This window comes from Dreissena polymorpha, chromosome 9 (assembly GCF_020536995.1).
Source record: "Dreissena polymorpha isolate Duluth1 chromosome 9, UMN_Dpol_1.0, whole genome shotgun sequence".
Taxonomy (NCBI): Eukaryota; Metazoa; Mollusca; class Bivalvia; order Myida; family Dreissenidae; genus Dreissena; species Dreissena polymorpha.
This window is the reverse complement of record NC_068363.1, coordinates 94,458,627-94,474,878: the sequence shown is the minus strand read 5'-3', so window position 1 is coordinate 94,474,878 and position 16,252 is coordinate 94,458,627. Positions and strand designations below refer to the sequence as shown.

Sequence of the window (16,252 nt, the reverse complement as noted above, 5' to 3'; positions counted from 1 at the left end):
ATCGATAGCGTTCAGTCCTTTGATTACTCAAGGGAGACAACTTCGCTTGCATGTAATGGATGGCCGTTAAAAATAATTCTTAACTTTTCTTTTCTTATTATTATATATGACTTTGACAAGATTGTCGAGCGGCCTATGTGCTAGACTTGTACTCAAAGGGTCAGTGGTTCGAGCCCTGGTGAGGGTAACTGTTGTTTTTGTCTTCCTTTAATTTATTCTTGCATATTTTATTGCATAGTGTTTATATTTAGAAATTTAAACATTTTATGTTATATTTTTTATTTTTAACTTTTTGTTATATCTATTAAAACATCTGGAGAGCGTTAGGTTTATAAAAACATCGTCATTAATTCTGATAGTAAAAGTGACGTCAGTCATCCACGCGATACATGCATATTGATGCATGTGCATAAAGTGCTGTGTAAGCGAACAGTTTTAACCGCTGATAGTCCAACGGAATATTATAATTTATCTAAGTAGCCCGTGTCTCGCATTACTATTATATACAGGTTACTTATACTTATAAGGCCGGGATAATATGGTTAGGTACAGTTCGAGCCGGGCCCAGACGAGTGGCCATATGGTGTTCACCGAAATGACCATCGTCCGAGTCCCGCCCGTCATTGGTACATAAGATTGCCATTATTGATTTGAGTCTTTATTTATTTATTATGCCCCCCTTCGAAGAAGAGGGGGTATATTGCTTTGCTCATGTCGGTCTGTCGGTCGGTCCGTCCACCAGGTGGTTGTCAGACGATAACTCAAGAACGCTTAGGCCTAGGATCATGAAACTTCATAGGTACATTGATCATGACTCACAGATGACCCCTATTGATTTTGAGGTCACTAGGTCAAAGGTCAAGGTCACTGTGACCCGAAATAGTAAAATGGTTTCCGGATGATAATTCAAGAACGCTTATGCCTAGGATCATGAAACTTCATAGGTAGATTGATCATGACTAGCAGATGACCCCTATTGATTTTCAGGTCACTAGGTCAAAGGTCAAGGTCATGGTGACCCGAAATAGTAAAATGGTTTCCGGATGATAACTCAAGAACGCTTATGCCTAGGATCATGAAACTTGATAGGTACATTGATCATGACTGGCAGATGACCCCATTGATTTTTAGGTCACTAGGTCAAAGGTGAAGGTCACAGTGACCCGAAATAGTAAAATGGTTTCCTGGTGATAACTCAGGAAAGCTTATGGCTAGGATCATGAAACTTCATAGGTACATTGATCATGACTCGCAGATGACCCCTATTGATTTTCAGGTCACTAGGTCAAAGGTCAAGGTCACAGTGACAAAAAACATATTTACAAAATGGCTGTCACTACAACTTAGAGCCCATATGGGGGGCATGCATGTTTTACAAACAGCCCTTGTTTATTTATTGATTGATTTTAATTTCCCTGTAGGGCCGGGATAATATGGTTAGGTTCAGTCCGAGCCGTTGTTAAAGAGTTAAACCATACACAATAGGTGTATATTTAACAATCTGGAATCCCTTGGGTAAGCTCGGGGGGTAGGGTCTGGGGGCCAAATTTATGATACTGCTGCCTGTGGTCCGTTAAACATTGATAATGCATATATGTCATACGCAGTAATTTACACAAAACAGGTCAAATCCCACAGACACACCAAAACCAACTCTTTCTTCGTTAGTTCCGATGACTTGTGTAACGTACGGCATAGTAGCTAAAAAAACTTCAGCGAACATTTATATAGTATTGACAAACCTGTACGCACCAGTCAAAAATCATAAAAAGCGACATATAAAGTTATGGTAGCCAGAACCGAAGGCATAGTATTTCTTAATGTCATGATGATGGAACATGTATTTGTATGAACTTACAACAACACCACCATTTTCTTAAGGAGAGCGGGGCTAAGTCCAAACCAGAATAATTATTCGTATGAATAAGAATACGTTTGAAAACAAACATGTACATGTAATAATATTAACAGTAATCTCAAATATCCACATCAAATGAAATTTTAGACTGTACATTTAGATCTAGTTTTTTACTCTGCATGTAATATTTTGGTAGTTCAACTACGAATAATAATGTTTTTAAAACAATGACCCATCGTTATTAATAGTTGACTTCTATCACATTAACACATGTATCGTACGTTATAGATGGTGTCTTCATTGTTCAACTGGCTACTGTGGTCGCATTCGGAACAGCAATTAAAACGTAACGCCAACCAGGTATTTTCCCCTTTTGGGGCAGAGAGCCCATGGTTCTGGATTTGGGAATTTTATCGGCATTTTTAAGAAATTGGGAAAATAAATTCAGTAGCCTTCTTTGGTAGCACTTTAGTACAACCATATATATTGATATAACTCTGTATAATATTTCAAATTAAAAGATCAACATCATATAAATCATTATTGTGTACTTTGTTGCATGCAATTGAAATAAAATTGTGATAAAATAATCATTAGACACTTCTAAAAATATTTTTTTTTTTTAAATGGGGATTTTTTTCCAAATTTTGGGGAAAAAAGTAAACCTTTTGAAATTGGGAACACATCCGTTATTCGGCTATAAAATCGGGCCAAAAAAAAACCTGCCAACTTTGACGGTTGGAAGCAATGTTGATAAAACAGTTGAAATTTAACACATTGTTGCACTGCGCAAAGACCTATATATAGAAGGATAAGTAACTCCCGTCATCCCGATAGACAATCCCAGAATCGATAAATTGACCGCCGCCAAATTGGCTATTACCTCACCCGCTACTGAAAACAGTACTGAAGAATTAGGCAGATTACAACGTTATCATAGTGTACACCCGCTTTATTCCAATAAACAGTACTTTATGACTTCGCACAGTAGGATTGAAAACAAGTGAAATATGAAACCAAGTGTCGATATGTATCAAATCGTTAATCAATATAACTTAAATAAAAATATACACGATATATTCATAAAATATGTGTCTCTGCAACAGTATTCAGTGACAACACGTAATGTTAAACGCCAAGTTGGCATTTTTAAGCATACCTTTCAGTATTGCCTTTGTATAAAATTTAATTATTTCTTTATGGAATAACATTATTCAAGGATAATTATAAAGGTATAGAAATATCTAAAGTCTGCTGAAGTAACTGTTGTGATTTTAGCGTAAATAGTGCCGGAGATATAAACAAAGATCTAGCAATATACAAAGATTGGAGACATCCATTCAGACCAAATTGTGTTGATAGATCTTTGATATTAATTAGATAGATTTAAGGATAGATAATTATTAATTTTTTTTATTAAATATAAGGATAGATAATTATATTTATATCTACCTGTGTTTAAGTCTATATTATTTCTTATTTAATGCCGTACTTTCTATACTTTTTGGAGATACTCATTAAAAACGTTAGAAGATTAAAGACCGAGGACGACTTTTTTTTTAATAGTACATATCTTTGTTTGTCTAAACAGTTACCGTTTCGTTATTAATATTTCCCTTGTAGAAAATTGCATACAAATCCTTGAAGATAATAGATAATGTAATCAAATGTACTATTCACTGTGTTTTACACATATGCAGTTACATGCAATTATAGAAGGTTTCTACTTTGACGAATAAATTGTCTATGGATTATAAAACAAGGTTAAATTTGCTCAACGTCTCTGTAATTTTTAAATTATGGAACAAAATGTATCAAAGTGGATGTGCACACTTGTGTCCGACTTCGAAAAATTTACAGTTTTTCATGAAACTTTTGTTTCAAACACAACTATTGACACTTTTACTGCTATAAATATAGTTATTATCTGAAAGATAAATGTCTATGCTGTTGTTATACAGTTTATTTGGTGTATTTATTGCTTTTGGAAGCGATTTTTTTGCTATTGTTCAATAGTTAATTTGCATATATAATTGTTAAAACCAAGTTGTTCTGCAGGAAAATTGACAGTCGTATCCAATGTATATATATTATATAGTATAATAGAGTATTTTTACCTAACGATCCCTGTGTTTTGTATAGGAACAGAACTATATAATCTTGAAATTATATTTAAAAATTTGCATTATGCCTGGACCGACTATTCACATTAAAAAAAATAAAGAAGAAAGTGGTGCGGATGTAAATAAATATCAACTTCGGCTTATTCTGTCTGTTTCCAGAAACTGGGAAAAAAGTAGACATGATCTATAGTCTGTTTCTAAAAATACTACAATTTATTCCGTAATTAATTAATTCCTGTAAAAGCATCCATTGTTTATAAACCTCCTGCCAATGTTGTCATGTTTCCATCTCAAATATAACTGCATGCCATTGAAAATAATATGATCTTATCTAAAAATGAAACCCTTTTAAACCTTGACCGAAAACATTTAAACTGTGAACTGTGGTTTATTCCCACAACGCAGTGTGGTGTTTTAACTGCATGCTCCGTCGAAGCTTATTATATAGCCATGCAAGCCTGAGATGGTTTGGTCCGCGCTTTTGGTAATTCTGCTGCAAGCGGAACAAAAGTGGTCTGCGCCTCTATATATACTCTGGTTATTTGGTCCGCTCATTCAAAATACTTGAAAATGTGAATAATTTTATTTTAAAATCTTTAAGACACTCCCCCCCCAAAATACCAAACCCCATTTAAAAAAAATATGACCCCCCCCCCCCCCCCCCCCCAAAGAAACCCTCTTTCCGGAAAGTGCCTCTCCTTGCATGATGAACAAATGTTCCATCTAAAACATGGCGCTCTCTCTCTCTATATATATACTCCCGTTATTTGTTCTGGAATAAAAGAGTTCTGCGCCTCTATATATACTCCCGTTATTTGATCCCCTCGTTCATTAAACTTGAAAATGCAAATATTTGTAATTTAAAATCTTTAAATAAGCTTAGAACTTTATTTCCATTAACACATGAGCCAGAGCCATGAAACTTGCCATAAATGTTCTCAATCATCTGGGGGTGCTTCACATTCAATACCCATAATCCTAGGGGCTTAGGTCAATATCCCACATTGAGGTCAATGTCACAAATTTGATGAATTATTCATTATTTAGTCATTCCTTTACTATGCATCAAGGGATTCTGTGATAACTGTCCACAATTGTTCTCCATTATCTAGCTGAGTGTCAAATATAAGATCCAGGTTTCTAGGGTCATGGTCAAAGTCACACACAAAGGTCAAAAGCACACATTTTGATTAAATATGCCTTATTTGGAAAGGATTCTACCATACTTAAATGGATTCTCAAAATATCCTGGTGTAATTGTTCTCAATTATCAAGCATTGCAAGACCTATGTGTTTTTGACCAAAGTCGAGGTCACACATCAAAGGTCACACATTTGTAGAAATATTTATTATTTAGCCATTATTTTACTATGCATCAGTGGATTCTGTAATTACCTTCCATAATTCTTCTCCATCTTCTCCCTTGAAGCAGCTGTGTGTCATATGTAAGATTCATGTCTAGGGCTGTCACGATACACCCTGTGCGTTTCGCGATATATCGTTATACAGAAGCACTGTATCGCGATACGTATTGCGATATTTTACACAATGTATATCTGTGGGAAAAACAGCAGAATAACAGGTTTTACAACTTCAATAAACTAAATAATCTGAAAACACTTGTATCATGGAATGACTAGAAACTTTAATGAATAAGAACAATCATTTTCTGGCAAAATGTTGCCAAATATCACTTTTCGCTTTTTTCACAATTTTATACTCATTGTCATTGTTATTCGTGTCTATTTGGACAACGTCGGCCATGTTGTTTCACAATAGCTGTGTCTATGATCTGTGTAAATCGAATATTCAAGGACGGGTTTAAAATGCGGAGTCAGCGGGGCCCATTATTAATCATCCGTAGCGTTCTGACCTTTCCTCGACTTAATCAGAATATAAAGATAACATTTTCGGAAGAAGAAATGAAATAAACATGCGTCTGATAATTATGAACTTATTTGCATAGGAAATCGGTCTCAACTTCAACAAAATTACGGAAACATACAGGCTTGTATAGCTCTGTATTTTAAACGTGAATGTTGGACATCTACATGTGGAAGTTCTTGCTTGACCTGGATATTATTATATAACAGATTATTTATTTAACCTTTTTAATCGCTTCTAAAGTTTTATATTTTTATTATCTGTGTTCATAAAAGAATAATTAGATTAAAAATCAGGTGCAGCAACGCTGTTCCTCGGTGCGATTCTTTTAACGACATGCACCGCGATATACCGTTTTACCGGGGAATCGTGACGGCCCTATTCATGTTCAGGGTTAAGTTCAAGGTTCATGTCTATGGTTAAGGTCAACGTCACACAATATACTTCATATAAGGTCATACGATTCACATCAAGGGTCGAAGTTACACAAATGCTTCATGTAAGGTTGTACGCTAAACACCTAAACTGACCAGCATTTTTTCAAGAATTATGTATACATCTTTGTACTTAGAAATAACAGGTTAGAGATTTTGTGCTCCAACAAGGGAGAGCATATCGTGGCTGACTTGTTTGTCCTTCCTTCTCTCATAATTATATCTGGAGGAGGATATTGTTTTGGCATTGTCCATCCGTCCTTTTATCTGGATGAGGTTGTTTTGGCGTTGTCCACTTTTCCAGAAAACGTTTGGTTATACCATTTATCCAAAGATTTGCATCCATCCCAGGGTTGGCACCAATCGACCGCCCCCGGTTTTAACCAGCGGTTTTTACCGGTTAAAACCGCCCCATTTAATACTCCCGAAGTGGTCATTACTGGTCAATACTGGTCGATTGAACTTTACCCGCAATTTTAATTAACATTCCATGCTTAATTAAACAATATTGATAATATAAATTAAACAGACATGTTGCCAATAATGTCTCCAGCAATTAATACTCACTATTGTATACATGTTCATTCAATGTGTAGGTCAAATCTCTCAAAACTTTGCAAATTAGTCAAAGTTGGTAAATTGGGTTTTTCTGGTCGATTGAACTTTTTTTTCAATTCTAATGAATGTTCAGATAATTCTTGATTCAACAAGATAAACAATGTGACACACCAATGATGTGCATTATCATAAGTATATTCAATGTTTTTGTGATCAAAAAAGTTTATACACAAATGAATATGTCATTATCAGCACATCATACAGGTATTGTCAAAATGTGTGTTGTTGAACTGTCACACCTTACTTGTCATGTATTCTTGCCTAGATTTATTTAAATACTTTTTAAACAAAATAGTGAAAACAAATTTTTATTTGCCATTGATATAAAAATTAAAAACATAATAAGAAATAAGTATTAAAAGAAAAAAATAATTGAAAAGAAGAGTCTAGAGTAGTGAGTAGACCCACTATTGGAAAACATTATTTGTTGGCAAAATCAAGAACTTTGATTTCTTATCCATTTGAAGACCAATTGAACTTTTAAATATGAAAGGAAAAAAATCTTCGAAGTACTCTGAAAGGAGACAAGCAAGAAGTAACTATTAAATTAATAGCAAGTTATCTCCTTTTGTTTGAGTGATATGAAATAGCCTAAGGGCAGATTTGCTTCATTGTCAATATCAGAGACTGCATGAATTTTATAACCAATTAAGGCTTAGGGGCCAGATTTTGACCCTAGAAAACACAAGAGTTCTGTTTGTCCATCTGCTCATCAAATAGATATATCAATAGATAGTGAAATACTATGGTGACTACAATAGTAATAATACTTTAGTGATACACTGAGATAAAGATATTGCCTTTGTCCTCATGTATTTGAGGCTGTTTCCATAAATAATAAAGAAGTAGTTTTTTACAGCTTTAAAGATTTTTTTTACAATAAATAACTTTAAAAAAAGTTTATAAACTACAGAATAATGATTGATTTAATATAGAAAAGTCTTCGTTTGTGATGTTTAAATGCTATCATTTCCAATCGACCAGTATTGACCGGTTTTAACCGGGAATTGACCTCCAATACTCAATTGACCGGTCAATATGCCAACCCTGAATTGGATGTCATCCAAAAACAAACTTTATATGGCCGGGGATATCAAATCAAGGAATTTGTTTGTTAGACTAAGTATTTTAGTTGTATAAATTATATATGTTTTTGGTATCATGTGATGCTATTTTATAAAGATATCTTTGTATACCCCCGGTAATACGATGGTATTTAGCATTAGTGTATTCACTAGTTTGAGTATGTTTTGTTTGCTCATAGTTTATCTTCTACACAATGATTTATATTAAATTATAATGATTATGTATGTATTAAAATATGTACCAATCTTTTGGATTCTTCCAATAATTCATCTCATTTTTATTGTCTTTTGTTATGAAAAAGTGCTGATTTGAAATGGTTGAATCAATACTTAAGTTTAACAAACAATCAATATTTGTTGGATCTATTTAAGTTTTCACTTATCTGTTCTTGCAAAGAAACCTGTTCCATTTATAATCCTTCACCATTACATCTTTTATAAAACATTATTATTATACCCCCACAAACGAAGTTTAGGGGGGTATATAGGAGTGAGTCTGTCTGTCTGTCTGTCTGTCTGTCTGTCCGTCGGTCTGTCTGTCTGTTGGTCTGTCGGTCCGTATTGGTTGTCCGCTCTCTCACTCAAGTTGTTTCCATCCGATCTTCACCAAACTTGGTCAGAAGTTGTACCCAGATAATGTCTAGGTCAAGTTTGAATATGGGTCATACGGGGTAAACAACTAGGTCACAGGGTCACTTAGTGCGTTTTAAACATTCAGCATGTTGTCCGTTCTCTAATTCAAGTAGTTTTTATCCAATCTTCACCAAACTTGGTCAGAAGTTGTATCTAGATGATGTCTTGGTCAAGTTCCAATATGGGTCATGTCAGGTCAAAAACTAGGTCACGGGGTCACTTAGTGCATTTTAACATGCAAAATATTCTGTGTCAATGCGGTATGTTGGGTATTCGTCACGTCTGTGACAAAGCTCTTCATGTAGTTTGAATGAAACTACACTTTGGGGGGGGGGGGGGTGGATAACAAAACGGTCAGTGTTGTCAGTACCAAGTCGGGTTTTCCAAAGTATTGCACAATGACTGAAAAGTCTATTTCCATAGCTTGCTTTTTACAAAATATAATTATAGAATGACAAAAAAAACACACAACAAGAAACTGTTTATGATTTAATATTGTAGTTTTTGCAAAATAAAAACACGCAATAGGAAAAGCGCTTCTTAATTATGGCCCTTGAATAATCCCCTTATTGACAAATAAATACATGTTTATCCTTTTTTTATTAAATGGTTACAGTTCAATAGCTTCAATTTGCATCAATCAATCTTGATGAAACTATCGATATATTAAACTTGAATTAAGGCCTATCATGAGATTGAATTTGAGGCTAAACATTGAAACATGTTATGTTCTAAAAATTGTTAGTTTGGATTGGGTAATTTATTCAAATTTTATGCCTGCCAGTATTGTTATTAAATATAAAATATTTTCTCATTTTAAATGTTTAATGCCATAACTGGTTTTATATGTGAAATGAAAATAACGAAACAATAAGTAGTTGAAAGTGTTTTTTATATCATATTAATACAATAATTTTGTTTATATTAATGTTTTCGAAGATTACAGTTAACCTAAATGTAGGCATAATTTTGAACATTAGACTAAGGCTACTTAAATGGTACTTTTTAAGTTCGTGGATGGACTTACATCACATTCTGTAGTTGTTGTAGTTTTGTTCTGTAGCGTGTGGTGCAACTTTTGTTGTTTGTGAGCGAAACCATTATAATCATGTATATTGTCGCATGTACGCTGTCAGATTAATACAATAAATCATGTCTGCACTTGAGGAATATGTGTTTTAATTTTGTACCAACAGTTATTCCGAATCAGAATGATAACTGTTATTTTGTTTAAAAACGTGAGCAAGATTAAAAGAACAACACAAACAAACACTATTAACAGCTGTTGACAAAAGCATCACAATGATATAATGTTTATAATTTAAACATACAGACACAGGGGTCTAGCTAGGCTCAAAATTTAGGGAGATGTCACTTCTCCCTAAAGCCAAAATAGGGAGAATTGGTAAAATCTTTGGGAGAAATGGTACATTTGCGTCATAGATCTTAGTTTAACATCCATGTATTTTTCTGCAACTTAAAGGAAAAGTGGTTTCTGTTCAGCGTTCAATCAACTCTTCACTTGTTTAATACCCCTCATTACTTCATGTCAATTTGAATTGATCAGAAACAACTCTCATTTCACACTTAAGGGGACAACATTTATAAATACAAGCACACGCATTTAAGTGTTAATGTTGTGTTTTTGATGTATTTAACTGAGTTTATGATATTTAACACTTAACATGCTATTTATGTACATGTAATAACTGATAAGCTGCTGAATTAATTTCTATAACAGAGGCTGAAATGGGCTGTAGATTTCAAAAGGCTGCATTTCATTTATAATAAGATATGTTAAGTGTATAAAACCTACATTTATTTACCCCCTTTACAGGTAATGGGGGCTATATAGGAGTCACGTTGTCGGTCAGTCGGTAGGTTGGTCGGTCTGTTGGTCTGTCTGTCCGGAAAATTAGCTTTACCAGACCATAACTATGTTGTTTATTGAGGGATTTCAAAATCATTTGGTACATTTCTTCAACATCATTGGACGGTGTGTCGCGTGAAAGAATAACCCGGATATCTCCAAGGTCAAGGTCACACTTTGAGGTAAAAAGTAAAAAATGGCCATAAATGAGCTTGTCCGGGCCATAACTATTTCTTTCATTGTGAGATTTCTAAATCATTTGGCAAGTTTTTTCTCCATCATTAGACAGTGTGTCGCGCGAAAGAATTTTGTCGATATCTCCAAGGTCAAGTTCACACTTTGAGGTCAAAGGTAAAAAATGGCCATTAATGAGCTTGTCCGGGCCATAACTCTCTTGTCCATTGAGAGATTTCAAAATCATTTGGCACATTTGTTCGCCATCATTGGACGTTGTGTAGCGGAAAAGAAGTATGTCAATATCTCCAAGGTCAAGGTCAAACTTTGAGGTCAAAGGTAAAAAAATGGTCATAAATGAGCTTCTCCGGGCCGTATCTATGTCGTTCAATATGAGATTTCAAAATCATTTGGCACATTTGTTCACCATCATTAGACGGTGTGTCATGGGAAAGAATGATGTCGATATCCTCAAGGTCAAGGTCACACTTTGAGGTCAAAGGTCAAAAATGGCAATAAATCAGCTTGTCCGGGCCATAACTCTGTCGTTCAATGTGAGATTTCAAAATCATTTGGCACATTTGTTCGCATTGGGCAGTGTGTCACGCAAAAGAATGACACTGATATCTCAAAGGTCAAGGTCACACTTTGAAGTGAAAGGTAAAAAATTGCCATAATAAATTAGCTTGTCAGGGCCATAACTCTGTTGTTCATTTAGAGATTTCGAAATAATTTGGCACATTTGTTCGCCATCATTGGACAGTGTGTCCCGCGAAAGAATGATGTCGATATCTCAAGGTCTTGATTTGAGGTCAAATGTCTAAAAAGGGCCATAAATGAGGTTGTCCATCCCATAACACTATTGTTCATTGTGAGATTTAAAAATACGTTTGTTCACCATCATTAGACTGTGTGTCGCACGCACGAACGAATTACAGATATCACCAATGTCAAGGTTACACTTTGAGTTCAAAGGTAAAAAATGGCCATAAATGATAATGGCATAATAATTCTTTAAAATCACCATAAATTAGCTTATCTTATTTTGTGAATAAATAATCTGTGTCAATGTAGCGTATGGGGGTATACATCACTTCTGTGACAAAGTTCTAGTTCTTATTTGTCATTGATTGTAGATTATGCTGGTACTTTTAATTATTTTTTTCCTGTATAGGCGTATCAAATAAAACTTCAATTCTAACAAAACCCTTAATGTTCATAATCTTTTTACTTCCTTGTAAATTTTAAGCAATTCAACATTAAATCAAATTAATATTTTGTTACAAATATTTGTTTTAAATTAAAAATTCATTTAAAATCTCATTTTACAGCAGAGATTCCAAATCTGACCTGTAAATGAGCCCCATATTGATTGCCAGTGCTAGGTTACCTCTTCCCATTTGATCATTCCTTTGCTAAAGTATTGTTATTGGTAGCCAGCACAAGGTAATTAATCAAGGCATCACCTATGAACAATTTCTAGTACTCTAATAGCTTCCGACTGTTTATTTGAATGTTCAACTTTGCATGACCTGTAAATGGGACAGCTTATGGCTGAGAATTCTCCTGTGTCCAATTCTCCACATCAAATTGATTTTATTTGGTCAATGTCTGGCACAAACAAATCATTAAAAGGGGGAGAAGTTACATCGCCTTCATGAAATTTATACATGAAGTTTATATTTCATGGGCGAACAAATCATCCCACTTCGCCCACTGGCGAGACCCCTGAGACATGAACATTTAATGAATTTAATTTTGTTTCTTACGTAGTTGTGTGGCTTTACACACATCATGGTTGTGATAAAATGAAAAGCTTTATGTTCGTGTGATATTATATTTCTGTTAATGCAATGTATGGGTTTCGTAAAGTAATTTTATTTACTTGTAGATGGAAAATGAAGGGCAACCAAAAGAACATATCTTCGGATTGAAAACGGATCAGAGAATGCTTAATGATAATGAAACTGTCATGTCATAATAACTTCTATTCTGTGGTCTCATGACGATGGCTGCAACTACCAACATTTTCAAGGACAGGGAGACCAATAACTGGTTCAAGGCGTGCATTGCCCTCAATGTGACGAAGGAAGGACTGACTAACTTCGTTGAAATGACAATGAAAAAGGTCCACGCAGCAATTGGTAGCAGTTGTGGGCAATATTATATTGAACAAGTAAAACTTGGTATAATATCATATCACCGATTCAAAGGTCCTTCATGGAAGAACACTAATGAACAAGGTTGGAAATCAAACTGGTGGGATATAGCCAAATGCTACCTTCCTCCACAAGGATATGCTTACGTGTCATCGGTTCAGGAATCAGACTTTAATGCAGTGATAAACATAATATTGAACTGCACAGATTTCGAGAATTATCTCTCCCCCTCCTGGCTATCACCTCCACCGCCTGACCAGCAATGTCCTTTAGAAAAAGTAATTAATACATGTTTTAAAATGTTTCAATCACAACTAATTTTCTTCAGTGGTATTGTTGTTTTGTTTAAATGTGTTTACCTTGTTCAATAATGAATTGTTTTTAAAACAAAATGTTCTATTTAGGTCCGTCAAATAGGCAGAAATGTACGCCACAGTGCCAACTGCAAGACAACAGATGCTGAACTTCAAGACTATTTCCAGATTTTGACCAGGCTACTGGCAGATCCAGTATGTCTGGCGCATGATACGAGTGCCAATATAGCCCTCAATAGGCTTACTGATGTACGTATAAACATTTCTCTTTATGGCATTTTTGGTCAAATTTCGTAGATGTTAAACTCATTGTATCTTTTAATGCTTAAAAACCAGTCATTATGTGAGACTATTATTGATATGTACACATGATGCACACTTGTAAGTCAGTACGCCTAAAGAAGGTTTTATTTGCATAGGCGATCAAAACATGATGTACAATTGACAGATTTAAACATAGAAAATGATATTACTTAAGGAGATCAGTATAATCTTTAGATGCATTGTAGTATGGTCAAATAATAAAAATGTGTGTATAATTGCGTATGTCCCATACAAAAAAAGTTCATATTAGTTAAAGACGCAATATGTGTAACATATGGATTACCAAGCATCGCAAACAAAACTTAGAGCAAGCATGCGAATGCTTTATCAAAGATGCGTTATTTGCTATCCATTCAATCACACTTAATACAATATCTAGTCTGGAAACATATCCAATATTTGATTCTTGAATGTTTGTAATTATCTGTAACAAAAACAATTGAACAAATGAATGGCAATATCATTTTGTTGTTCAGTCTCTCTGGTAAAAAAAGCTAGATTGAATTGGTTTGTCCCTTTTCTTCGAAAAAGAGGGGGTATATTGTTGTTTGCCTGTCTGTCTGTCATTGTGTGTGTCTGTCAAAAAAGTTGCAATATTGAAGAAAGCAAGTTGATATTTAGCATGCATGTGTATCTGATGGAGCTGCACATTTTTGGTGGTGAAAGGTCAAGGTCATCCTTCAAGGTCAAACATATGGGTCAAAATCGCTCAAAAGGGGGCATTATGTTTCTGACAAATACATCCCTTGTTTTGGGTCTTAGGTGAGCTTCCTGGGGCATTTAGCCCCCTTTTTAGCTCACCTGAGCACAACGTGCTCATGGTGAGCTATTGTGATCGCCTTTTGTCGTCTTGCGTCGTCAACATTTACCTTGTTAACGCTCTAGAGGCCACATTTATTGTCCAATCTTCATGAAACTTACTCAGAACATGTGTCCCAATAATATCTTGGACGAGTTCGAAAATGGCTATAGTAAAACCTTGTTAACACTCTAGAAGTCACATTTTTAGTCCAATCTTCATGAAACTTTGTCAGAACATGTGTGCTAATAATATCTTGAACGAGTTCGAAAATGGTTTCGGTTGGTTGAAAAACATGGCAGCCAGGGGGCGTGGCAGTTTTCCTAATACGGCTATAGTAAAACCTTGTTAACACTCTAGAAGTCACATTTTTAGTCCAATCTTCATGAAACTTGGTCAAAACATGTTTCCCAATAATATCTTGGACGAGTTCGAAAATGGTTCTAGTTGAATGAAAAACATGGCCGCCATGGGGCGGGGCAGTTTTCCTTATATGGCTTTACTGTATGGTAAAACCTTGTTAACACTCTAGAAGTCACATTTGTGGTCCAATGCTCATGAAACTTGGTCAGAATATTTGAACTAATAATATCTGGGCTAAGTTTAAAAATGGTTGGGATCAGTTAAAAAACATGGCCGCAAGGGGGCGTGGCCTTTTCCTTTAAATGGCTATTTACTACAAAACCTTGTTAACACTCTAGAAGTCACATTAATTATCCAATCTTTATGAAACTTGATCTGAACATTTGTTCTAACAATAACTTGAGTGAGTTTGAAAATGGTTATGGTTTGTTGAAAAACATGGCCGCCAGGGGGGGGGGGCAGTTGTCCTTAAATGGCTTTAGTGAAAACTTGTTGACAGTATAATATCTACATTTATTGGCCAATCTTCATGAAACTTGGTCAGAACATTTGTTGCAATGAAATTTTGCCAGAGATTGAAGCTGGGTCATATGAGCTCAAAAACTAGGTCACAATGTCAAATATAAAAAAAACATGTTAAAAGTCACGTTTTTGGTCCAAAATAATCTTCATGAATCAGCTTGCATTTTTTTCAGAATAGTCTAGTTCCTTTGGCTTTCAGGTGAGCGCCTTAGGGCCCGATGGCCCTCTTGTTTTGCGTATGTCACACTTCTTGTTGCAGAGTAATTTACGTTTTAATTAAGGTGATTGATTCAATAAATCAACGGTGTAGCTTTGTGCCCTTGTGTGTAGTCAATTTGAAGTAGCGAACATCATAATTTTGAGATAAATTTGACAAACACCCAAGTTTTGCACTTGCTTTAAATTAGATATTATTATAATACAACATGTGTTTTTCATTTCCATTGTAGCTTCAGAATGACCGCCTCCCTCTTACTGAATTTGGCAATCTGATTCAAGAGTTCAAACAAGCAATTGAACGTGTTAAAGATGCCGCTGAGGAAGAATTCTCTGAAAAGGCAAAGCATACGCTTGAAAAAGGCTTTAACAAAATTAAGGAAGCAATGAAGGACAGTGAAGAAATGATTGGAAAGAAAATGGATGAGAATATTCAGACCCTATATGACAGGACAGAATATTGTAAACAACGAATAGGAGATCAGACTTCAAAAGCTGAACATACAATACAGACAAAGACATGTGTCTCAATAACACAAATAGACACACTGACAAAAAGCAGTGTTCAACTTATAGAAGACCACACTAGAGTTAACATTGAGCGCATGCAACTGAAAATTGATGACAAGGCGGAAGAAGACTACGAAAGAGGCTTAGAAGGTGAGTAAACTGTATTATTAAGCGGTCATGTATGTTTTTCTCAACTGGGCATTAGATGCTCACGGTGAGCGTTTGTGATAACCTTTGGCTGTTTGTGGTCGCCGCGTCATCAAATTGTTATATTGTTTACACTCTTAAAACCACATTTAATGTGCAGCTTAGGAACCTTTTCAGAACGTTTGTCCCATTGATATATCAGTTGAGTTCAAAAATGGT

At 35.0% G+C, this 16,252-nt stretch overlaps 1 protein-coding gene across 3 annotated transcripts in view; it reads left to right on the top strand.

Moving 5' to 3' along the window:
- The window catches only part of LOC127844950 (ankyrin repeat domain-containing protein 50-like), a 492,344-nt gene that overhangs the window by 8,200 nt on the left and 467,892 nt on the right, over positions 1 to 16,252 (top strand). For all 3 annotated transcript variants that reach the window (XM_052375516.1, XM_052375515.1, XM_052375517.1), the window contains exons 2-4: positions 12,571 to 13,116; positions 13,243 to 13,401; positions 15,610 to 16,036. In XM_052375516.1, the coding sequence (XP_052231476.1) occupies positions 12,682 to 13,116; positions 13,243 to 13,401; positions 15,610 to 16,036 (1,021 nt within the window). In that variant the 5' untranslated portion in view covers positions 12,571 to 12,681. The remainder of the gene's footprint in view (positions 1 to 12,570; positions 13,117 to 13,242; positions 13,402 to 15,609; positions 16,037 to 16,252) is intronic.